Source organism: Rattus rattus, chromosome 16 (genome assembly GCF_011064425.1).
Source record: "Rattus rattus isolate New Zealand chromosome 16, Rrattus_CSIRO_v1, whole genome shotgun sequence".
NCBI lineage: Eukaryota > Metazoa > Chordata > Mammalia > Rodentia > Muridae > Rattus > Rattus rattus.
In genome coordinates, this window is record NC_046169.1 from 6,480,749 (window position 1) to 6,505,682 (window position 24,934).

Here is a 24,934-nt window from a genome sequence, read left to right on the forward strand (position 1 = left end):
ATTTTTAGGGTTACGAATTAAAAGGGCTAACCGGTCCTAACATCATTTGGGTGGGAAGGGCTGATTGGTTATTGTCTTAGTCAGGGTTTCCATTCCTGCACAGACATCATGACCAAGAAACAGGTTGGGGAGGAAAGGGTTTATTCAGCTCACACTTCCACATTGCTGTTCATCACCACAGGAAGTCAGGACTGGAACTCAAGCAGGGCAGGAAGCAGGAGCTGATGCAGAGGCCATGGAGGGATGTTACTCACTGGCTTGCTTCCCCTGGCTTGCTCAGCTTGCTTTCTTATAGAACCCAAGACCACCAGCCCAGGGACGGCACCACCACAATGGGCTGGGTCCTCCCACCCTTGATCACTAATTGAGAAAATGTCTTACGGCTGGATCTCATGGAGGCATTTCCTCAACTGAGGCTCCTTTCTCTGTGAGAACTCCAGCTCGGGTCAAGTTGACACACAAAACCTTGAGTCTTTCGTTGCTTTTAATGTGGAATGTAGACTAGGTGATGGAGATCCAATTTCAGAATCATTTTCCATCAAGAAACCGAACAGGAAGCCTGGTGAGATGGCTCAGTCAGAGAAGACAAAAGCTGCCAAGCCTGGTGGCCCGAGCCCCGTCCCTGGGACTCCTTGATTGGAACCCCTCACGCTGACACACAAAACCAGCCAGCACGGTTATAACGCAGTACTCAATTATGTGGGGGTTGAGTTATGCAGCCTCACACAGAGCTCTGTACAAGGTCATTTTCCAGACAAGGCCAGCCACCTGTGTTCAGGGACACTCTCCAGACAGAGACAGGGAAGCCCCACTAAGAAAGGGAGTCCCCCAGATAGCCATCTGGTCTAGGTGGACTGCTACCTTCATAGCAAGGCTCCCCAATAGCTCTCCTGTTCAGCCACATTCGGACGCTGCTGTCTTTTCTGAGACCATATTGCAAGGGAACCAATCTGTAGATCTGACTTTGTCCTTCACGGACTGGGCAATCCCGTCTAACCTTGGAGTCCCAGAACCTGCTACCAGATACCTGCCTAATGAATCCTTGTTCTGGGAAATGTCCTTAGTGAGTCATGATGGTGAGAACTGCGTTCACTCTGGGTAATTGAGAATTAGGATGCCTGTGAGGGTTTCAGAGTGACGGCCACATATAGGTGATGTCACGTAGGGTGCAGGCTTTAGGGACGTGAGCAAGTCGAGGAAACAGTTATGTTCTTAGCAGCACAATATAGAGGCTCATGGGGAGGCCTTGCCCACATCACTTACCCCTGGAGATTATTTAACAAACCCCACATCGTTTGTCCCTGGAGATTATTTAACACGGGGCCTGGTCCTGGGTTCTCAGCAGGAGGGGTATGTCCTCTTAGCTTCTGAGTCACCTTTCCAGCTCTAACATCCAATCCCTGATGAAAATTCTGACTAAAAAAAGTTAGCTGAGGGGGTTGGGGATTTAGTTCAGTGGTAGAGCACTTGCCTAGCAAGCACAAGGCCCTGGGTTCGGTCCCCAGCTCTGAAAAAAAAGAAAAAAGAAAAAAAAAGTTAGCTGAGGACACACTGTAAAACCCTGTTCCTTCATTTGTGTGTGTGTGTGTGTGTGTGTAATTTGCAAATTTTCTTTTTACAGAAAAAGGTTTCATAAACGCTACTAGCTCACAAGAAGAGTATGAAATTGACCCGTACGAAAAGTTCTGCTTCTCGGTCAGGTTTAAAGCGTACCCACAAATCCGATGCAAGTGGACCTTCTCTCAAACATCGTTTCCTTGTGAACAAAGTGGCATGGAGGATGGGTACAGGTGAGAAAGCACAGCCCCGTCCACACCCCTCACTGCCCTGGAGAAGGACAGTGTTGTATTTATGGAAGTGAATCCGTGTCCATGCACACCGATGCGCAGACCCTCCCCACCCTTCCCCCACCCCACCCCCACCCCCGTGCCAAGCACCAAACCCAGGGGCCTTGTCCGAGTTGGACAAGCACTCAGTCGCTGAGCTGTAGACTCAGCCCCCTGGGTCTGTGAGTTGATTTATTGTTGAGTCAGAAAACTGAAGACTGGAAGCAAATGGCACCTATGAGGAGAGCCCCCTCATGTTCTCTTCCGGGAGAAAAGCCTGCTGCATGAAAACAGAATCCTGGCAGTTTTCTGTCAAGAGACTGTGGTTTCCTGACTGAGTGCCACACTCTGACAGCACAGGGCGGCTAAGTGCGGTTGTGAGTGATGGGGGAGTCGAACCTCCCTGCCAACTGAAAACATCTCCCATAGGTGTCCTGATTTATGTTCTCAGGCACAAATGCAGAAGTAGCCCGACCATAAGTGGTAAAGAGAACCTCATTCTCCCGGGGATTTGTTCCACACTATTCAAGGGTGTTCTGGAGGAGAAATTCTCATTCCTTCTCCGAAAAGCAAAAGCCAGATTCCCCTGCTTTCTTCCTTTAATGGTGGGGCCTCTTCTTTCTTTCTCCCCTTTACGGATTTTAGTTTGGGTCTTGTGTATTGTGTGTGGCAGTCTGTGTGCGTGACTTCAATTCATGGAGGCCAGAGGCTTGGGATCCCCTTGGAGTTGGAGGTACAGTGGCCGTGAGCTGTCCTATGACGTGGGTACTGAGAACCCAACTCAGGTCTTCTGCAAGAACAGCATGGGTTTCTTCTTGGTCGCCGCACCAGATCTGCAGCACGACTCCTCCTAGCTCTTACAGCCCAGGTAGACTTTCCTACTCAGGGTAGGTTGTGAGAGCCAGGACATCACTGTCCTCTTTTAAGCCAGTCAGTCTGCGGTCTAGAACAGTCATTTCTCAGCACGTGATCCCTAAGTGTGAGAGTCACCCGGGCAATTGTCTTAAAAGGTAGATTCATACCTTGTGGCTAGACGTACTGCGTCAAAATTGAGACAAAGTGCCCTGATTTTTCCCCAAGGTAGGGGCTCGATATATTGCCTGGGATGGACTTGAATTCTTGAGTTCAAGCCATCCTACCTCGACCTCCTAAGTGGCTGGCACTACCGCGCTAGCTAGGCAGCCATGCGTTAGATGCACTGCATTGGAAGAAAACCATCACTGCTGGCTTGTCTTACCTGCTGTTTAACTCAGTAGCCACCAGTGTCAGTGAGGGCTTTACACTGAGATGTAAACTACACTCTAAACTGAGATGTAAAATACACTCGGGGTTATGAAGACTTTGTATTTTAAGAAAGTATGGGGCTGGAGAGATGGCTCAGTGGTTAAGAGCACTGACTGCTCTTCCAGAGGTCCTGAGTTCAAATCCCAGCAACCACATGGTGGCTCACAGCCATCTATTAATAAAAATAAATAAATCTTAAAAAAAAAAAAAAGAAAATATGGAAACCCAGTCAAGGTGGCGGGCAAATTTGATCCCAAAGGGATTAGCAGAGGTGAGCAGATCTCTGAGTTCGAGGCCAGCCTGGTCTATAGGAGAAGTTCCAGGACAGCCAGGGCTACACAGAGAAATCCTATCTCAAACAAACAAACAAACAAACAAACAAAAATGAACAAACAAAACAGGCATGTAAAAGACCTCATTAATAATTTTCACACCGAGCCTCTGTCTAAATGATTGTTCGAGGTGTGCTGAGAAATCAGCAAATGCGCTTAGCTTTTCCCTCTCTTTGCTTCCGGTACATGGTTTGCAGGGGATTTAGAAGGAGACTGGTGTTTGTGGTTCCTGATGAGCTTGTCATCGCTCTGGTCACTGTGACAAGCAAGAGCTGAGCTCTTTCTGCTCTCCATGCTGCCCCTGGCGTTTCTTTCGTGATACTGTGCTGCTCTTTTTATTTTTTATTTTTTAATTCCCATAAGTGATTTGTAATTGGTCCTTGTTTGAGAGAGAATAGTGTGTGTCCGTGTCTGTCAGTGTGCATGTGTGTGTGTGTGTGTGTGTGTGTGTGTGTGTGTGTGTGTATGTGTGTGTGTGTGTGTGTGTGATGGATCCCCTCGAACTGGAGTTGTGAGCCACCTCATGTGTGTGCTAGGAATTTGAACTCAGGTCTTCTGGAAGAGCAATGCTCGCTTTGAACCCCTGAATTCTCTCTACCTCTAAATTTTCCTGGAGGGCGGTGGTGTGTGGTAGGGTGTATGTGTGTGTGCACCCATGTGCAGAGGCTGGATCAACATTCTCTGTAGTTCTCCACCATTTTAAGTCACATTTCATGCAGTGCTTGTGAGTGTTTTGCTTGCATGTGTATCTATGCATGTATGGTGGGGTGTCTGTCTGGTAGGGTGCCTGGTGGGATGTCTGTCTGGTGGGGTGTCTGGTGGGGTGTCTGGTGGGGTGTCTGTCTGGTAGGGGTATCTGGTGGGGTGTCTGTCTGGTGGGGTGTCTGTCTAGTGGGGTGTCTGTCTGTGGGGTGTCTGTCTGGTAGGGTGTCTGGGGTGTCTGTCTGGTGGGGTGTCTGGTGGGGTGTCTGGTGGGGTGTCTGTCTGGTAGGGTATCTGGTGGGGTGTCTGTCTGGTGGGGTGTCTGGTGGGATGTCTGTCTGGTGGGGTGTCTGTCTGGTGGGGTGTCTGTCTAGTGGGGTGTCTGTCTTGTGGGATGTCTGTCTGGTAGGGTGTCTGGTGGGGTGTCTGGTGGGATGTCTGGTTGGGTGTCTGGTGGGGTGTCTGTCTGGTGGGGTGTCTGTCTGGTGGGGTGTCTAGTGGGGTGTCTGTCTGGTGGGGTATCTGTCTGGTGGGATATCTGTCTTGTGGGGTGTCTGTCTGGTGGGGTGTCTGTCTGGTAGGGTGTCTGGTGGGGTGTCTGTCTGGTAGGGTGTCTGTCTAGTGGGGTATCTGGTGGGGCGTCTGGTGAGGTGTCAGATGGGGTGTCTGTCAAGGTGTCTGGTTGGGTATCGGGTCACTTGGAAATGGAACTGTGGATGGTTGTAAACCACCATGTGGGTACTAGGAACCAAACCTAGGTCCCCTGCAAAAACAAGTGCTCTTAACTTCTGACTCATCTCTCTAACCCTCTCCGCTATTTTTTCTTTCTTTTTTGAGACAGACTCTCTCATTGAACTTGGATCTTACCATTTTGGCTAGACTGGTTGGCCATCAAGCCAGATCTCTGTGTCTCTTTGTTCTCCATACCCCAGCACTAAGGCTACAGAGCCCGCCACTGCACCTGTCTTTTACCTGGTGGGGATCTGAACATAACAGTATGAGGCTTCATATACCAAGCCACCTCCTCGGCTTCCCCATTTAGATTTGGGGGGAAGGAAGGGGTGGTTTGAGAAAGGGTTTCTCTCTGTATCCCTGGCTGTCCTGGAACTTACTATGAAGACCAGGCTGGCCTTGAACTCACTGAGACCTTCCTACTCTCTGTCTCCTGAGTGCCGGGCCTCAAGGTGTGTGCCCCCTTGCCTGGCACGTCTAAGCTCTTATCCAGAACTTGATAGTAGTAGTAGCAGATAGGGAGGAACCGATGACCACGGAGCCTGTGTTCAGGACAGCTGGGTGCTGGCCCCTCTATGACAGTGTGAGATCTAGCACAGCCATAGAGCCTCCTGTTGCATTCCAGGACTCAGGCAAAGGAGGAGTTAAATCTGTTTTAATCTGTGAACCTTTGGGTTGTGCAGCAACACAGTTAATCCTCACAGTCCAGGGGCAGAGGTAGTTGATATCTGTGAGTTCCGGGCTAGCCTAGGCTACATAGTGAGTTCCAGGCTAGCCTAGGCTACATAGTGAGTTCCAGGCCAGCCTGAACTACACTGCAAAGGGCCATGTGAGTGGGTAGGAAACTGCCATTTTCCTTCTCCCCTACAGGATACATATTGTTGCTGTGTGACCTGGTGACACACGGCAGAACCTCTTGGGGTATCTCGGGAGCTGTGTCTGCCATGCGCCCAGGGGCCACCCCACTGGGCTGGCTAGCCCCATTTCATCCTGGGGTTCCCATCTACAAGCCTGAACCCCAGCGCTTTTCATCCCAGCCTGAGCTGTCCTGTGTCCCTTTTATTTCCGGTCCCCGGGAGCAGCTTCCCAAGTGACATCTCAGCTCTGAGTTTATAGCCTCCATAAAGATGGCCGAGCTGTCACCTCTCTAGCCCCACCCCATGCCTCGTTCAGGAAATGTGTGTGTGAACCTGGAAACGGACTCATTAGTCTGGACATGACTTCTCGGAGAAAGCCGAGCCCGTGTTATCTTCTGTGCACCACGCATGGCACCCGGTGCTTGGCGTGAGATTCTCTGAAGGCTCCCAGAGAATAAGAACCATGGGCGACGCCAGCAAGGAAGCCCGAGGCAAAGCAGTCAACTGAGCAGTGTCCCCCTGCCCCAACCCCATTCTGTGAATCTTCTCTCTGCTGTGGGCTCTGGGTTGAGGTGGGAGGTAACACAAGCTCTATTCAACTTTGATGGTGAAAAGTTTCAAATCTGCTAATCTGCCCAAGGAGCCGGCATCCTTAGCTCCCCAGCAGGCACAGCGGCTCTGCTGAGGTGAGTCGGGATGGTGAAGGATGGAGATCATGATTTGAGAGCTGACCTGAGTGGCGGGAAGGTTGTTGGTTTGGTTTGGTTTGTTCTTTCATCTGTGTAGTAGCTGCACTCCCGTGGACGCCTCGATGCGGTCATGGTGTACACCAGAAGTCTCTCGGCTTCCCCACCTTCGAAGCTTCATTTCTGCAATTCACTTCCTCAAATCGCACCCTGAGGCTCGCTGGGGCTTGCCTTTCCGTGTCTGTGTCTGGTTTCCAGCTGCCGGGTGTTCTTTTACTTCTGAAAATATTCGCCCCTGACTTTGGGGCGAATTAGCTAGACTTACCGATTAATATCGAATAGGCATTAGTGTCACAGTAGGTAAAGGATTTCCCCCCGGAGAGATTTCATCCACGAATCTCACTTCTGTCCCCACCGGGCTCTCGCTGAGTGCTCCTAAGTGAAGCAGGGGATGTCTCGTGTGTTCGCAGTCTGGATGACCCTCTAGGGGCCGGCTCAGGACGAGAGTAGCCACACAGAAGCTTCTGGAAAGGACCTGTGGCAGAGCTGACATTTTCGTTTTTACTGAATGGGGTTTGTGGGTAGGGGAGCCGTGAGCCTGAGTATACGCAAAGAGGAAGGGGAAGATGTTCGTCTCTAGAGCAATACCAAGAGACCAACTGAGTCTTGTCTCCCTTTACTCACACTGTGGGTGACAGTGGCCCTGGCTCTTCTTTTCCTGGGCTACACGGTGAGCCTGTGTCTTAAACATATGTAATGAGTGTATTTAATGCAATGGTTATATTATTACATCTTAGTTATCATTTTAATATGTATGCAGTGCTAAAGATTTTTAAAATTGAAACAGGGTCTCACTGTATAGAGCTGGCTGACCTGGGATTGGAGACATAGATCAAACTGGCCTCAAACTCACAGAAATCCACCTGCCTGGCCCTAGATAGAATGTTCTTTATGAATCATAAGCTGATTCCAGAGCCCTTGAGCTAAGGTTAGCCTTTCTCAAGTCCTCCCTCTGGGAGCTAAATACAAGGAAGGAGAAAGAGGCCTGGTGATAGACTGGACCTCTTCCTAATTCTAACGACGCTGCGTTGTCTCAGTCTCTAAGATATGCCACTGACAACTCAAATTTCCTGATGCCAAGCAGGAAAAGGGAGGTGGGGTGGGAAAAGGGGGAATGAAACTTGGAAGAAATGAGGCTCTGAATTTCCTGGTACCTGACAGTCCCTCTCGTTGCTGCTGGGGTCATAAGCATGGGAAAAAGCCAGGTATGGTGGCACGGGCCTGTCACCTCAGAACACTGGAGGCTGAAGGCAGAAGGAATTCAGGTCTGAGGCCCGTCAAGGCCACAGAGAGGCAAAAGAAAGCAGTAAGCCTGTCTTGACATTTGGTTCCATGTCCCATCAAGTTATGCGACTCATATCCTACCTGAATAGTGTGTAAAATACCTCAGGGGCTCACTCTGTAGCAAGCCACACCCTGTGGAGATGGCACCATGGACAGAAAGGAATGATCTCCATGCAGCCTTGGGCTTGTGCGTTCCACACAGTGCAAACACCCCTTTTGTGGTCATTAGTTTCTCCACGAAATTGAGTGGAACTTGGAGTATGATCCCTGGCCAATCCTGTCAGTCACTCAGTCTCCTCCTCCTCCTCCTCCTCCTCCTCCTCCTCCTCCTCCTCTCTGTCTGACACAGGCAAGGCTCAGAATGTGATCCACACTAGCCTTGGACTCTCTTTTAAGGATTTATGTATTTTTTTTATTTTCTGTGTATTAGTGTTCACCTGAATGTATGTGTTATGTGTACCCTGTGTGGAGGTCAGAAGAGGGCACTGGATGCCCTGATGGAGTTATAGGGAGCTGTGAGTCACCATGTGGGTGCTGTCTCCTGAATGAGGGGCCTCAAGGTGTGAGCCACCTTGCCTGGCTCCTCTGAGGGAGCAGCTAGTGCTCTTAACCGCAGAACCGTCTCTCCAGCCCTTGACCTTGAACTCTTTCTTAACCATCCCATCTCTGCCTCCAGAGATTAGAGGAATGGGCATGTGCCCTCAGCTGCGGGCAGTGTTGTTTGTTTGTTTTGTTTTTTAAACTCTCTTATCCCCTTTCAAGGCCTTTTTGGCCATTGTCCACAGAAAAATCGCACTTTCTGCTTGGGAGGCTCATGGCCTTCCTTGTCCCCCTGAAGCCTGGGAGTTGCTGCAGCTCGGTTTCCCCACTCCCTGTCTGGCCTTCGGGGTTCTCCCACAGTCTTTCCATCCACATTTCTTCCCCCCACATTTCTTCCTTGTCCAAAAGGCCAGGATGATAAAATGGGGCGTGGGGATGGAGCTCAGGTGGCAGAGCTCCTGCCTCACTGTCATGAAACCAGTCATGATGGCAATCAGAAGGGAGAAGCGGGAGTTCAAAGCCACCTTATAGCACGTTCAAGGCCAGTCTGGGATGCCGGAGACTCTCTCTCTCTTTTAAAAAAGAAACTGGGCGCAGAGCACGCGCTTTTAATTCCAGCACTCAGGAGACAGAGGCAGGCAGCTCTCTGAGTTCGAATCCAGCCTGGTTTACAGAGGGAGTTCCAAGACAGTCAGAGCTACACAGAGAAACCCTGTCTCAAAAAAGACCTATTATTATTATTATTATTATTATTAGCCACTCAGGGCTACAATGAGATCTTGTCTACTCCCCCAGCCACACCCACTGTAGAAAAAGAAAGGGGTAAGAATTGAAAAAAACAAAAAAACATGTACAATTCTCAGCCTTTAATTGCTGAAAGCTTTTGGGACCTTTGGGCGTCCCGGGGGATTGAACTCAGGGCATCTACATGCATCTCGCCTGCAGACCCACTGCTGGAAATTCTTGGCAGGTGCAGAAAGTGACTTTCAACTCGTAGATGGCCAGGAACATCCGACTAAGGGATAAGAGTGCCCAGGCAGCCCTAACTCAAAGCTCCAGCTGTCCAGGGTGTCTCGGGGACAACTGGGAGCCCTCCTTTTTGCACATGCACACCAGCACCTGCAATTTTGTTTTTCTCAGTATCTCTCCGGTGTGCCCTCTCCCGCCTCTCCCACTCTTCCTCTGTAGGAACATTCTCTGAAACCTCAGATTCGAACTTCACTTTTCTAGTGATAATGCTTCCCACACCCTAGCACATCTGCTGTGTCCCCGTCCCTTTATGTGCTTTAGAGACAGCATCATCTCCCCACGTACCACAGCCCAGCCTGGAACCTACAATTTTCCTGCCTCAACCTCTCCAGCGCTGAGACGCAGGCGCGCACCACCAAGCCCCGCTTCCCACAAGCGTGTCTTCACCTGTCTGCTTCCAGCATCATCACGCTGTGAATTTTAGGATAACGGAAACACCCTTTCTTCGGATTTGCTGCTGGAGACTAGATTCTTCCCATAGTCAGGTCTCCATTGGTTGTTGAACGAACACATGAGTTCCTAGACTGTCACTACCATCTCTAGGCTTCCTACCAATGACGTCTCCCACTACAATCAGGCCATTCTAAAAGCTGCACATGCTATTCTCAGGCACTCACAGCATCTCCTTCCGTTTCTGCCTCTGAAGAATATCAGCCACTTTTCAAGGGCCCTTCTACCTCTTAGCCCTCTTTGCCCAGTGCCTTCTCTTGTTTCAGTCGGGATGCCCAACTTCTCTTCCACATCCTGTGCCTTCCCGCCTCAGGATTGTGGTTGCTTCTCCTTGGGTCTCTCCTTTCTTTGCACTCCTAGCAAACGGGACTCCGGCCCTGCCTCTGAGAGATCCACAGAGCTTTCTATGCTGACTCTGCCTCTTTTCGGGAGCCGGCCATCTTGGATTTAAAGCTTTAACGGTGGTTTTTTTTTTTTTTTTTTTTTTTTTTTTTTTTTTTTCGGAGCTGGGACTGAACCCAGGGCCTTGCGTTTGCAGGCAAGCGCTCTACCACTGAGCTAAATCCCCAACCCTTAACGGTGGGGTTTTACAGCCCACCTGGGCAACGGTCTGGTTCAAGATGGGGAGAATAGCTCCCCTCATGCACTGACTGCTCGTCCCCGCTGCGTGGTGCCAGGAGTGATGAAGGGCCTCGGACTGGCGAGGCCTTGTGGGAACCCAGTGGGTGGATGACTGGTGCGGGCACTCGAAGGGAATTCTGGGATGCCCCGCCTCCTGTCTTTGGCTTCCCTGCCACATCTTGTACTCTCGTTGTGTCGTACCCCCTCCCGAGCCCCAAAGCAACAGGGACAACCAATTGCGGGTTGAAGCAGTATGCTCCAATCAGATTATTCTCTCCAAGTTGACTTATCTCGGCTCTCTGTTACGGTGACAGAAGGCAACAGGGAAGGGGGGCAAATTAGAGCAAAGATAATGACAATTTATGGAAAGGCTGTAATTAAGCCCATTAATTTGTGCTTTAAAAAAAAGATTTATTCATTTCATATATGTGAATACACTACATTATAGCTGTCTTCAGACACAAGAAGAAGGCTTCGGGTCCCATTACAGTTGGCTGTGAGCCACCATGTGGGTGCTGGGAATTGAACTCAGGCCCTCTGGAAGAGCAGTCCGTGCTCTTAACCGCTGAGCCCTACTTTGTATTTTTTATACATTGTTCTTCACTGTAGCCTCTCCTGAATGCACCAGGCTGAGTTCATCTTTAATTCTTTCTCAAACAGCATTTCTAAATTTTGCGATCATAAGAACAACCCAGGAGAATACATATTCCATGGAGAAAATGATGACGCCCAGTTCACCAAAATGTTCATACTGAATATAAGAAGTAAGTTGAATCTCATCTTGTCTATTTTATTCCTCCATTAATTTTTAATCAAGAAGAGCCAAACACAGCTTAGAAGTGATGCTATCAAACTACTTTTTTAAGATTATTTGCCTGTGTAAGAGTGTTTTGCCTGCGTATGTGTCTCTGCACCACATGCATGCAGTACCCACAAAGGCCACAAGGGGGCGTCTGCTCCCCCCAACTCGAGTTACAGATGGTTGTGAGCCCCAGTGTGGGTGTTGGGAACTGAACCCAGTTCCTCTGCAACCACAGCCAGAGCTCTTACCCTCTGAGCCATCTCTCCAGCCTCTGAATCTGCTTTTGTAAGCTCCATGCTTCCTGTGTGTCGGCTTTAGTTATATATGTCCCTTTCTATACTCGTTCTTTGAGCAAATGTTCCATCCCCGATGTGCTGTGACTTTACTGGCTTGGCGCTATGAAAGGAACACTAAGGAAAGGCTGTCTAGTCCCTGCTATTTTTTTTTTTTTTAATGATTTTTGTTTCGGTCTATGCAAAAGTAAGAAAAAGGCAATCTATTTCATTAGATATTTTGCAGATATTTTTGTATGTGCACTGGTGTTTTACCTGCGTGTATGTCTGTGTGAGGGCGTCAGATATTGATGTTACAGGCCGTTGTGAGCTGCCATGCAGATGCTGGGAATTAAACCCGGGTCCTCTGGAAGATATTTTTAAAGCTAAGTGTTATGTTGAGGTGTGCAGGGAGATGGGAGTTCTACACCTCAGCTCCATCTAGGAGGTGACTGCCTGCACCAGTCAAGAAGGTTTTGTGTCAGAGGAGGAAGGGAGCAAACCTTTGAGGCATCCTAAGTAAGAGGCTGTTTAGGGGCACACGGCACCTGGGGTAAGCAACCTCAGCTGAAGTCCGCTCTGAACTGAGTCTGCAAATGCCCGTCTTCCACGAGCTTACTGCATGCTGCTTTCTACAGGGAAACCTCAAGTGCTAGCAAATGCCTCAGCCAGCCAGGCATCCTGTTTCTCTGATGGCTACCCGTTACCCAACTGGACCTGGAAGAAGTGTTCGGACAAGTCACCCAAGTAATGAGAACCTTGACATCTCTTGAAATGGAAGAGCCAAGTTGGACATGGTGGCGCACTCCTGTAATCCCAGCACTCGGGAGGCTGAGGCAGGAGGATCTCAGAGTTTGAGGCCAGCATAGGGGTCGATAGTGAGGTCCTATTCCAAAAAAACAAGAAGGAATAAAGGAAGGAAGGGGAGGAGGGAGGGAGGGGGGAGGACAAGAGAGGCAAGGGAAAGGAGAAAGGAAAAGAAAGGAAGAAGAGGGGTTGGGATTTATCTCAGTGGTAGGCGGTTTCGCCTATGCAAGCGCAAGGCCCTGGGTTGGGTCCCCAGCTCGGAAAAAAAAAAAAAAAAAAAAAAAAAAGAAGAGTGAGAACAAGGCATAAGATCCTATCACCTGTTGTTAGTGGTACACCTTAAGAATGACACTGAAAATGCTTACCCTACGGCCATAGCTTGGTTTTTGGGGGGAGACCATCTGTAGAAACCCTAACTTCCTGTCCTACCATGACCCCGCCCACCTGACTTCCTGTCCTATCATGACCCCGCCCATCTAACATCCCTTTCCACCATTTTTTTTTTCCAGCTGCACGGAGGAAATCCCAGAAGGAGTTTGGAATAAAAAGGCTAACAGAAAAGTGTTTGGACAGTGGGTGTCGAGCAGTACCCTGAATATGAGTGAGGCCGGGAAAGGGTTTCTGGTCAAATGTTGTGCATACAATTCTATGGGCACGTCTTGTGAAACCATCCTTTTAAACTCACCAGGTGTGCAGACCTTTGCTGTTGTGATAAACACTCTGTCCCCAGAAAAAAACCCCACGTGAAGTTGGGCACTGTGGCTGGCCTTTGCTGAGGAATTTTTATGAGATGGCCTAGTTCTGAGCGAGCATAGGGTCTTTTTGAGTCAGGCAAGAATCCCTAGGCAGACTCTGTCTGATTTTACTTACGTTTCAGCACCCAGTTATCCTTAGATTTATGACTCACAAGTCACAGTGCTGTGGAGTCCTGGACATTCATGGTGGGAAGAATAGACTAGAATTAACACAGACTGATCTGGAATTTCTGTCCTTCTCCCTTATTCACTTTTAACCTGCACAAGTCTAGATTTTGGGGTTGTGTTTAGAGTCTTTCTAAAATTCCACTACTAGTTTAGGGTCACCAGATAATATTAATTCAAAGAGTAGAGGCACAGCCCACATTCCGGGGGCAAAAGCAAGAGGCTCCGAAGTTCAAGTCTGGCCAGGGCTCTATAGTGAGACCCTGTCTCAGTGCAAAACAGCATGCGGATAAGCCAAAGCTATGGCTTTGGAGAAATGTCTCAGTGGACTAGAACATCGGGTGCTCTTGCAGGGGACCTGAGTTTGATTCCCAGCACCCACGTGGCAGCTTACGACCATATGTAGCCCTAGCTCTAACTCCAGGAGATCTGACACCCTCTTCTGGCCACTGAGGGCTCAGGGCATGCACATGGTACACAGACATACATGCAGACAAACAGTCATACACATAATTTCTCTACACTGAGTCTTGGTAACAGATACCCAGACTTCTTTTTATGTGACTTGGGCTCTATGAAAGGCGTATATGGGTATTGTTCATGTGACCTCATGGTCCAGGTTTAAAAATGGGTTCAGAGTCATTTCTGATTTTTCTGGAAAGGGAACTCATTGTTTACAGAAACAGAAACCAACTTTCTGTGGGGCACCTGGAATGCACAGGATGCCCTTCAGGCCTGAAGATGGTGGTTACTTGAACAGGATGTGAGAGACTCTCACTAGAGAGGGGCTGCCTGTTTAGAAGTGCACGCGGGCGTTTCGTCTCACCACCTAGTGACTGCTTCTCTTGCAGGCCCCTTCCTTTTCATCCAAGACAACATCTCCTTCTACGCGACCATCGGCCTTTGCCCGCCTTTCATCGTTGTCCTCACTGTGCTGATCTGTCACAAATACAAAAAGGTAAAAGCCGGAGAAGGCTCGCCCCTATCTTGACTCTGCAGTGCCACAGGCTGCTGCTGACTCCCTGTTCATCTCTCAAGCAATTTAGGTACGAAAGCCAGCTGCAGATGATCCAAGTGACCGGCCCCCTGGATAACGAGTACTTCTACATTGACTTCAGGGACTACGAATATGACCTCAAGTGGGAGTTTCCAAGAGAAAACTTAGAGTTTGGTAAGGATTGATGACGGCTCAGAGGTTCTGTGGCGTTTCCTCTCCCTTGCAAATTTTTTAATACGTGCTTACTCCATCTTTGCAGGGAAGGTCCTGGGGTCCGGCGCTTTTGGGAGAGTGATGAATGCCACGGCCTACGGGATTAGTAAAACGGGAGTCTCGATTCAGGTGGCGGTGAAGATGCTAAAAGGTACCAAAAGGTGGGGTTATCACAGCAACGTCTCTCAGAGAAGGAGTACGGCCGCCTCCCCTCCCCTTCTGCCCTCTCCCGTTACTCTGACAGTTCCCGTCTGCTAAGCATGGAGGTTCATGAGAAGCAGGCAGGGGACAATCTTGAGTAAAGAGTGCAAGCTATGAAGGCAGACCCCGCTTCTTCCTCTTCCTCTTTGTTTGTTTGGTATCGGCTTCTGTGTCACAGTTTGACACAGGTTCTGGGTAGAAAACAAGCCACGGACTTCTCACTTCCCACTCCGCTCCATCCTCTCCCATCTGCCATCCACCCTCAGGCAGGGGCAGCGTCAGCTGATTTAGCCCGGTGCTAAGGATTGAATCCAAGGCTTTGTGCCTGCTAGACACGTCCTCTACCTCACAGATGCACCCCCAGCCCATCATTCTAGAACACCCTGCCTTGCTATATAGCTCAGGCAAGCCTTGAACTCACAACTCTCAACTCTCTAGCCTTTACTTCAAGAATGCTGGGATGTATCATTCCCTCATCACTGAACCATTTTCTTGCTGAGGTGTTCTCTATAAGGGTAAAGGGAGCCCCTCACTCCAAGCGCACATGCACACAGACACACAGACACACAGACACACAGACACACAGACACACAGACACACACACACACACACACACACACACACACACAGAGCCATTGAAGTGCCATTGCGTATGCAGACCAATAAGAGAAATGGCACACGGACGTCATGGACAGAAGTCTCACAGTCTCAGCCTACTAGCCAGGTGAATGATGCTGCTATACATCCTGGGTTACAGAAAGAAACGGAAGCTTGTATTGTTGGAGGTTTGCTTTAGGATACATACGTTTTCTTTCTTTTTTTTAAAAAAAAATAAAAATCTTACTTAATCTTTTTTTTTTTTTAACACTCCAAATTTTATTCCCCTCCTGGTCTACCCTCTGACTGTTCCCCATCCCATCCCTCCTCCTCACGCTCACCCCCGCCCAAGTCTCTACGAGGATGTGTGATACATACATTTTCTATAGATCAAATTCAGGATGAATTCCGGTATCTGCAAGGTACAAAGCCCTGAGCAATGACAGAGCATGGTTACTTGTTAAATCTGGACAGCAAATGCAAAGGTCTCTTTTTACACTGTTTCCCTTCCTAAGTACATCTTAGCTCCACAGAATAGGGAGTGTAGTTGTAGCATTCCTATACATATAACTAAACTGTACTTTGGTCCAATTCTCTAGCACCATCCTCCCCCCGCATTGCCCTCTTGTTAATTCTCTTCTTATTGGTCTATTTCCTCTTCCCACATAGCTCCCCTTCCACTTCCGGGCCTTTCCCTTTTAATCTATATCCTACACATGAGAGATGATGCACGGTCTGTCTCCCTGAGTTTGGCTTTTTTTTTTTTTTTTTTTTGGTTCTTTTTTTCGGAGCTGGGGACCGAACCCAGGGCCTTTCACTTCCTAGGCAAGCGCTCTACCACTGAGCCAAATCCCCAACCCCGAGTTTGGCTTTTTTACTTAACATCACAGTGTCTAGTCCATCCATCTTCCTGCAGATAGCACATCCAGTTCTTCACAGCCAATAAACCACGTCCTGTGGTCCGCGTCTCCATTGTCCGTCCATCCGCTGCAGGCTCCTAGGCTGGCTAGACAACACGACGATTGTCATAGTGTCACCATCAACTTCCTGTGTGCAGTTCCTTGTGTCTCCACTCGCTCCACACCGTCACTCAGGGCCCACCTCTATACCCCAGCTTCGTCCTCTGCACCAATAGCTCTCATAACCATTTACCTAAGCCCTGGCTCCATGTGCCCAAACGCTTGTGTCTCAGCGCCAGGCTGAAGTCCCCAGCCCTGGCCCCCATCTCTACTCCAACCCAGGGATTACTGTGGCATTTTGGTGAGACTGCACATTGCACACAACCATAGAAACAAGGAAGCAGGTCTCGTTGCTGGTTCTCCCCCAGCCTTTCCCAACAGCTTTCCTGCACAGTGTCTGCTGGGCCCATCCTCATCTCTCTGTGGTCTCCGTGGTGGTCCAGTTCTGTCTCTCCTGGACACTGATGGTAGCTTTCAAAGAGCATCTCACCCCTTCTGCTGGGGACTATGTGCTGAGGACAGGCATGGCCACAGTGCAGAACAGATCACACCACCATCTTGCTTGGCACTGCCCTTAGCATTGCCGATGGCTTTGTATTGCTCTCAAAATGGTTCCCGCAGCCTTGAGCAATCCAGCCACAGCTTAGCCTTTCCACCTCATTCTTTTTTTTTTCTTTTGACATCCAAAGCTTTTTTATTAACAAAAAATATGGAACCTCACTCTTAACACACCTTCTTTCGGTTCCCCAGAGTGCCTCGCTTCCCCTCCCACAGGCTTTGCGCAGGTGAATCCTTCCACCTGTTCTTCCCCTTTCGCTGTAGGAAGCCACTCGCCTCTCAGTTGTCAGCTTAGAGATCACTTCCTCAGGGACGCCTCCTGTCACGCCGTGGACAAGATCAAGTCCCTGGGAACCGTGGATGTGCTAAGTGGTACAACACATGCTCAGTGTGCTTGAGGCCCTGAGTCTAATCCTAACATTAAAAAGGCAGTCGAGCCTTCTGCAGTGCGTCCTAAGAACACTAGGCTTCTCCCGGGATTCTAGACTCTAGCACAGGAGTGTTTGTTTAGCGATTCGGTTCGGATCTGACCTTCCACACCAGTCCTGAGCCTTCTGAAAGCAGCACGTGGTTTGGCCTGTGCTGTTGTCATTTAATATTGTGCATTCTGCTGCCTCAGCCTGCAGTGGTCTCCTGGGTCCAGTCTCACTGAGGGAGAGACTCGCTCAGTGTGCTCCGGGATCCAGTGGCCCCCTCTCCCTGCTTTTTCAGGCTGTCCGATGTCCCTGCCTAGTGTCTCCCCGAATATCTCCCTCATCTTGTGTGGACATCCCTGGGTTTCTGCGGGAAGTTGTTTACACGGTCCCCTTTGCAGACACTAGAATCCCAGACGATCAGGGGCCGTCTATAACACAACAGTATTTGCATAGAGCCAAGAGTGCCCGGAATAGAGATTCCAAAGAAAGATGGCACCCTCATCCCCCAAACTCCACGGAGGTAGGGGTACTCCTGGGAGCTACGCTAGCCTCAGTGGCCAGAGCGCTAGAAGTAACAACCCTTGTGCTTGTATCCTAGCAAGGTTGTGGATACAGTTTGCTACACTGTTAGGTTCCTCTCCAGGGAGAGATTACATTGGTTACCTAGTACATGCTCTGTCTTCTCTAACTTCCCATGCTGGGCATACTTACAAATGGAAGTTTCTAGACCCGAGGAGTAACTTCATGTTGGAGACAATTATGCTTGCTGAAGCTCTTCCTTCTGGCCTTCCTATCAGTTGAATAATCTGATTTTCTACTAGGAAAATCATGCTCTATTTATCGTGTTGTCTACCTGCTTTGAGAGCTGGGGTAGAAGGAGTTTTATTTTTCTTGGTCGTGGAAAGTCAAGTAGAAATGTATATTCTTGCTGGACATGGCGGCGCATACTTTAATCCCAGCCCTCTGGTGGTAGACGTGGGCAGGTCTCAGTGAATTCAAGGCCAGCCCAATCTACAGCATGAGTTCCAGGCCAGCCAGGGCTATATAATGAGACCCCATCTAAAAAAAGGAAGAAAATGATATATTCATACAGTTAACATTTAAAACTCACATTTTAAAACTCTGTCTTAAAACACAGGGCATTGTTGTCTAAATTCATGTATTATTTTTGTGTCAGTTTTTTCTCTTACAGTTTTGAAGGTATGTAAGTTGTGATCTGAACTGAGGAGAACCTCGGTTTCTAAAACAGCGTACCGTTCGTTACCTGAGGTCAACACTGTTTCTGCTCCTCCACTAACAGAGAAAGCTGACAGATGTGAAAGAGAGGCGCTTATGGCAGAGCTCAAAATGATGACCCACCTGGGGCACCATGACAACATCGTGAACCTGCTGGGGGCATGCACACTGTCAGGTAATGTCTGCAGACAGAACCCCTGCTCCAAACTACCACAGCCTGAGGCAGCGAGGCCTTCGCACCCTGCCCCCTTTCCTAAGTTAGGTCTGCTCCTTCCTTCCAGCCGCATGCTCCCAGAAATAAGACTCAGACCCAAAATATATTTACAGATATATTTAGAGCTAGGCTCTCTTCTGACTAGATCTAATAACCCATTATTCTGATCTGCATCCTGCCATGTGGTTGGTTACTCGTGCTCAGGTCCCATGAGCCTGTCTCATCTCCCCAGCTGAATCTCCTGAGCCTGGCTCTATCCCAGAATCCTTTCTGCCTCCCGGATGTCCCACCTCCTATTTCCTGCCTAAGCCATAGGCCATCAGATTTATTATTGACAGGCGCCACATCCATATGGACATAAGCTATTCTCTCTACACCAGTTCAAGTGGAATTAGACATTGGCCCCTCCGTAGAGCACATGGTCCTGTTTTTCCCTACTCTACCTATCAGAGTCCTAAGGGCCTGAGAGAAAACCACCACCCTGCACAATCACGTTGTGGAGTCTGTGCTCCTCCCCAGACTGTGAAGCTGGCCTAAATGCAGTAGTAAAATCGGTTTCAGAACTCAGTGTATGCGCATGTACACACGTACGCACGCATGCACGCACGCTGGTGATGGTGAGGTCACACATTTAGAACTCAGGAGGAAAGCTAGAAGACAGATTCTTGGACACAATGCTGAGGTAAATAGAAAGTCTAAGGTACGAGCTCACAAAAAGTCCCTTCCGGAGGCAAGGAGATCAGGAAAGGCGTAGGCCCTGTTGTGCTACCTGTGACTCTGAAAGAGTGGTCTGGGGTTCCTCTAAGCCTGTAACTACATTGTAACCGTTTCAGGGCCAGTGTACTTGATTTTTGAATATTGTTGCCATGGTGACCTGCTCAACTACCTAAGAAGCAAAAGAGAAAAGTTTCACAGGACGTGGACAGAGATTTTTAAGGAACATAATTTCAGTTTTTACCCCACCTTCCAGTCACATTCAAACTCCAGGTAAGAGCACATCAGAGCTTTATGGCTGTACACCCTGGGACAGACAGGATGACCACTGCACACACCCATCCACCCAACCAACCCTGCCTGGCCAGTGCCTGCCTGATAATTAGATCCTTTGGTTCATTTTTGGTCACTGGGCTATTAAGTGTACTGAGAGCACTAAGCCATTTTTGAAGGGGAAGGGAGTTAGAAACTGGGATAAACTCCTATAAGTGGGAAACACTGAGTCCAGACTGGTTTGTACTAGAGCAGGCCTCTCTGTGACGTGCTTGAAAAGGGAATCTGGCGGGGCAGCGGTGGTGGTGCACACCTTCGATCCCAGCACTCGAGAGGCAGAGGCAGGCAGATCTCTGTGAGTTCCAGACCAGCTTGGTTTACAGAGCGAGATCCAAAACAGATAGGGCTACACAGAGAAACCTTGTTAAAAAAAAAAATGAAAGAAAGGAAGAAAGAAGGAAAGAAAGAGCGAATGAGCAAAATGAAAGACAGAATCTGTCACAGCTATTTGCTTCTCCCTCAGAAGAGGGAAGCGTGGTTCCCGGAAGCTGGCTTGAAAAGACGGCTCTGAGCTGGCGTGTACCGTACATCGCCAGCACAGCAGAGTCCTCCAGATCCAACACAGCTCTTAAAAAGAATAGCAAAACACTCGGTTTATAAGCTCTGTGTTACGTGAACTCTGAAAGGGGAAATGGTCTGGGTTTGGAGCATCAGGATGCCCTGTAACTGTTCATTTCTTTATAAACTTCAGGACACAGAAATCATTTACTGCCCCCTCACTGTTTTGTGTACCCAGCTTGCAGTGTGACAGTGACTGAATGGCCCCTCTTGTCCAGGTTGGCTCTCCAAACCCCAACACGCAGAGGTGTTGTACCGTTGACAAGCCGGCAGTGTGCTTTGGATTTAAAAGCCCGTTTGTAACAGAAGTCTGTTCCCCTGATGAATTGTACCTTTTCTAACAAAGTGTCTGCTCAGAAGAACAATGTAAATAACGAAGAAACAAATTTGTTTTTCATAGTATGCCGGGTTCACGAGAAGTTCAGATATACCCGCCCGTGGATCAGATCTCAGGGTTCAATGGGAATTCAATTCATTCTGAAGGTAATGTTTTACTCTCATTGGCTGCGCTTTGAAATGCATCCAAGAGTTCCGTGCCAGCTATGTTTAAAAATTATGATTGTGTATGTGTGTGTGTGGGATGCCTATATGTATGTTTGTGTGTGTGGTATGTGTATGTATGTGTGTGAGTGATGTGGTATGTGTCTATATATGTGTGTGGTTTGTGTTTATATGTTTATGTGTTTGTGTGTGTGCTGTGTGTATGTATATATGTGTGTGTATATATGTGTGTTGTGAATGTATGTTCATATGTGTGCTGTGAATATATGTTCATATGTGTATATATGTGTGTTTGGTGTATTTGCATGTGTATAAGGTATATGTATATATGTGTGTGTGGTTTGTGTTTATGTGTGTATGTGTTTGTATATAGGGTGTGTGTATATTTATATGTGTATATATGTGTGTGTGGCATGTGAGTTTCTATGTGTGCATATGTATGGTGTATATGTGTGTGTATAAGGTATATGTATATATGTATGTGGTATGTGTATGTATGTATGTGTGATTTGTGTTTCGTGTGTATGTGTTTGTGTATAGGATGTGTGTATGTATTTATATGTGTATATATGTGTGTGGTGTGTGTGTTTGTGGGTGTGTAATGTGTATGCATGTGTATATGTGTGTGGTGTGTATATATATGTGTGTGTGTTTGTATGTGTGTATATGTGTGTGATATGTGTATGTGTGTGTTTGTATGTGTGTGGTATGTATATATATTTATGTGTGTGTTTGTATGTGGTATGTATGTGTGTGGTTTATGTTTATATGTATGTGTTTGTGTATAGGTTTGTGTTTATATGTATATGTGTGTTTGTGGTGTAGTGTGTGTGTGTATATATATGATATATATATGCATGTGTGTATGTGTGTGGTTGTATATATGTGTATATGTGTTTGATATATCTGTGATATGTGTATGTGTGTGTTTGTATATATATTTATGTGTGTTTGTATGTGTATATGTGTATGTGTGTGTTTGTATATATATTTATGTGTGTTTGTATGTGTATGTGTGTGTGTGCTTATGTGTAGGCACACTCATATCATGGCACTTCATGGAGGTCAGAGGACAACTAGTGAGAGTTGGTCCTGGGGCTAGATGTCAGGTTGTCAGGCCCGATGGCAGCTTTCCTCACTGAGCCCTGTCGGCAGAGCAGAAGCAATGTGTCTTTGCTTAAGTCAAAGGCAGGCTTTTCCGTGCGTACTTTTCTTGGAAAGTCAAAAGCCAATAGTTGTGAACTCCATGTCCGTGGTCAATAACAAGCACCTGAAACCATTTTTTGTTCAGAATATTCTTTAGACAGTTGTAAGCTGATCGGAGCCAGCGTGTGCCTGGTAAGACAGTAAGTTCTAGAATCAGAGTTTGGTTAAGTCCTGGCTCTTTTCCTTTCAGAACAGTTGGCTCTAGACAAGTTACTGACACGCCCAGAGTCCCCACTTCTCTCTTATAAAACTGGTCCAGCACTGCTTTCCTCACAGGGCTGTTAGAAGGGACAAACAGAAGGCATGGCGTCTACGGTGCAGCTCATACAGTGTGGTAGACGTCGGTCAGTCTCTGACAGATTTGCCAAGTGTGAAGGGAAGGAGGGATAACATTTGGGTGTTGTGCCTACCGTGTATATCTGTCACCACCTGGGTGCAATGCCCTCAGAGACCCAGAAGAGGGCACTAGATGCCCTGGGACTGGGATTGTGAGCCACCATGTGAGTTCTGGGAAGTAAACCCAGGACCTCTGGAAGAGCAGCCAGCTCTCTGGAACCACTGAGCCATCTCTCCCACCCCAAGAAGGATTCATAATTAATATTCATTGTCTTAGCTCAGGTGGCTCTAACAGATTATTAAAGACTGGGTGTCATAAAGTACAGTGCTTCTCACAGTTCTAGAGGCTAATAAACCAAGACAGAGGTACAGGTGACACGTGCTCCTCACATGCACATGGTGATCTTGCTGTGTCTCTAGTCCTCACGCAGAGGTGAGAGTACAAGCTTTCTTCTCTTTAAAAAACTTATTTTCTTTTAATTATTGCCTTTGGTGTGTGTCTTGCAGGGTACTGACTTACAGGAATCTATTCTCTCCTTTCAACATGTAGGCTCCGGGGCTTGAACTCAGGTCTTTAGCCTCTGTGGAGGCACCTTTCCCTGATGCCCATCTTGCCCATTGTCCTCTTCCTGTCTTTTAGGCTCCCTTGTTCCATTCTTATAACCTGGCCACTTCACAAACACCCTACTCCTGATACTATCTGTTGAGAGTTCGCCTGTATGTATGTGTGTATGTATGTATGTGTACCGTGTGTACCTGGTACCTTTGGAGACCTGTATGCATGTATGTATGTATGTATGTATATATGTATGTATGTGTACCATGTGTACTTGGTATCCTTTGGAGACCTGTATGCATGTATGTATGTGTATGTATGTATATATATATGTATATATGTGCACCATGTGTGCCTGGTACCTTTGGAAACCAAAGGAGAGAGTCCCATTCTCTGGAGCTAGTGTTACAGACAGTTGTGCGCCATCATGGGTGCTGGGAACCAAGCCCGGGTTCTCTGCAAGAACATCCAGTGCTCTTAACCGTGGAGCCATCTCTCCAGCCCCTTGGGAGTTGGACAGCATTTTATTCCAGAAAACAGAATGAGTGTTCAAGGCAACTAAGAAGAGGTTGGTTTACAGAGAGGAAAAAGGGGGTGGAGAGCAGGATGGGAATGGACAGGACAGGACAACTTTAACTCAAGCACGCAGGCAGCTGAGTAGTAGTCTGTGAGTTCAAGGTCAGCCAAGTCTACGTAGCACATTCTGGGACAGCCAGGGTTGCGTGTTGCTTACAAGAAACAGGCTGATCATTCGATCATTTTCCCCGGGACTGGAGTCAGGAAATGAGAAAGGTGTCTGAGAGCTTACCCTCAGGCTCCCTCGGGATAAGTTCTTCTGGAAGGATTGAAGCAGAGGCAATCCCATCTGGATGTCCAGGGACCTAACCTGATCAGGAAGTTTGGTGGTTGCTTCTGATTTCTCCGAAGGTCAAGTAATCCTTTCTCTTTGTATGACCGGACTGTTTGTCTGGGTGACACCATTCAATTAAGCCAGAGATCAAACGAGTCTTATAAATATCCCCACACTGATGTCGCCTTACCTGCTTCTCACAGAGGTCTGAGAGGGCACTGCCTAGTCTAGTGTTTGAGGAAAGTGAATGCTGGGTGTATTTTTACAGATGAGATTGAGTATGAAAACCAGAAGAGGCTGCAAGAAGAGGAGGAAGAAGATTTGAACGTGCTGACGTTTGAAGACCTCCTTTGTTTTGCGTATCAAGTGGCCAAGGGCATGGAGTTCCTGGAGTTCAAGTCGGTAAGCACCCTTAAAGGAGAAAACTGACAGAAAGTGTAAAAATAGATCCATACAAAGGTACGTGTGCGTGCAACCTTGAACAAAACGTGTGTCTACGTTTGTTCCTTGGTCATTTCAACATGCCTCCCCTGACATCTGCCCCCCTGCTACTAACACTTTTCACACCTGCAATGTAGTCCTGTAGCATAAAGGCCCAGAGCCACTGGTGAGAGCCAACGTCCCATGGAATGCCTAGGGAAGTCCTTGAAAAGCCATATTGAAAGAAGCACGGTGTGGTCATCCCTGCTGACACAGGCATTCAGGTTGTTCCCTGCAGTCAGGGGCGTGAATAGAGGCCCAGTGCTCACCAGCTCTGACTCCCCGGCCAGCCAGCCTGGCCATATGCAGCCTAGACTAGCCACAGCGCTGTGGAAGCTGTCTGTCTCTTCACAGTAGCCCCGTATTCACAAGCACTGCAACAGGAAGGCTGGGGGACCTGCCCTAAACCACGATCTCCCATCTCCCGTGCTGCCTTAGTCGCTGCTGCTTCTCCCCCTGCTGCCCCCGCCATTCCACATTACAAGTCACCAAAGCTTTAAGTCTGCCGAGGTAACATGGTAGTGAACAGATTGTCAGGGGAAAAAGAATACAACATTTTTAGCTGTGTGTGAGCCCTATTGAAACACAGAGAAAGGCTGGGTTATTGTATCTTACTAAGTTCTCCATAGCAATACTGTATGTCAGAGGAGTAGTGTGTCAATTAGGGCTCTCTAGAGGGACAGAACTGATATAATTAAAAATTATATATATAACTATATATAAATATAAAATTATGTATATTTTTTGTTTTGTACTCTATGTAAAAATATTTTATACGTAGACACACACACACACACACACACAC

General features: G+C 48.0%; 1 protein-coding gene across 1 annotated transcript in view; it reads left to right on the forward strand.

The window, feature by feature from the left end:
• The window catches only part of Flt3 (fms related receptor tyrosine kinase 3), a 74,899-nt gene that overhangs the window by 38,384 nt on the left and 11,581 nt on the right, over nucleotides 1–24,934 (forward strand). Inside the window, exons 9-19 of the mRNA XM_032886997.1 lie at nucleotides 1,622–1,790; nucleotides 11,064–11,167; nucleotides 12,116–12,224; nucleotides 12,794–12,972; nucleotides 14,056–14,162; nucleotides 14,243–14,375; nucleotides 14,461–14,565; nucleotides 18,446–18,556; nucleotides 19,429–19,582; nucleotides 20,601–20,683; nucleotides 23,918–24,051. Coding sequence (XP_032742888.1) covers nucleotides 1,622–1,790; nucleotides 11,064–11,167; nucleotides 12,116–12,224; nucleotides 12,794–12,972; nucleotides 14,056–14,162; nucleotides 14,243–14,375; nucleotides 14,461–14,565; nucleotides 18,446–18,556; nucleotides 19,429–19,582; nucleotides 20,601–20,683; nucleotides 23,918–24,051 — 1,388 coding nt within the window. The remainder of the gene's footprint in view (nucleotides 1–1,621; nucleotides 1,791–11,063; nucleotides 11,168–12,115; nucleotides 12,225–12,793; nucleotides 12,973–14,055; nucleotides 14,163–14,242; nucleotides 14,376–14,460; nucleotides 14,566–18,445; nucleotides 18,557–19,428; nucleotides 19,583–20,600; nucleotides 20,684–23,917; nucleotides 24,052–24,934) is intronic.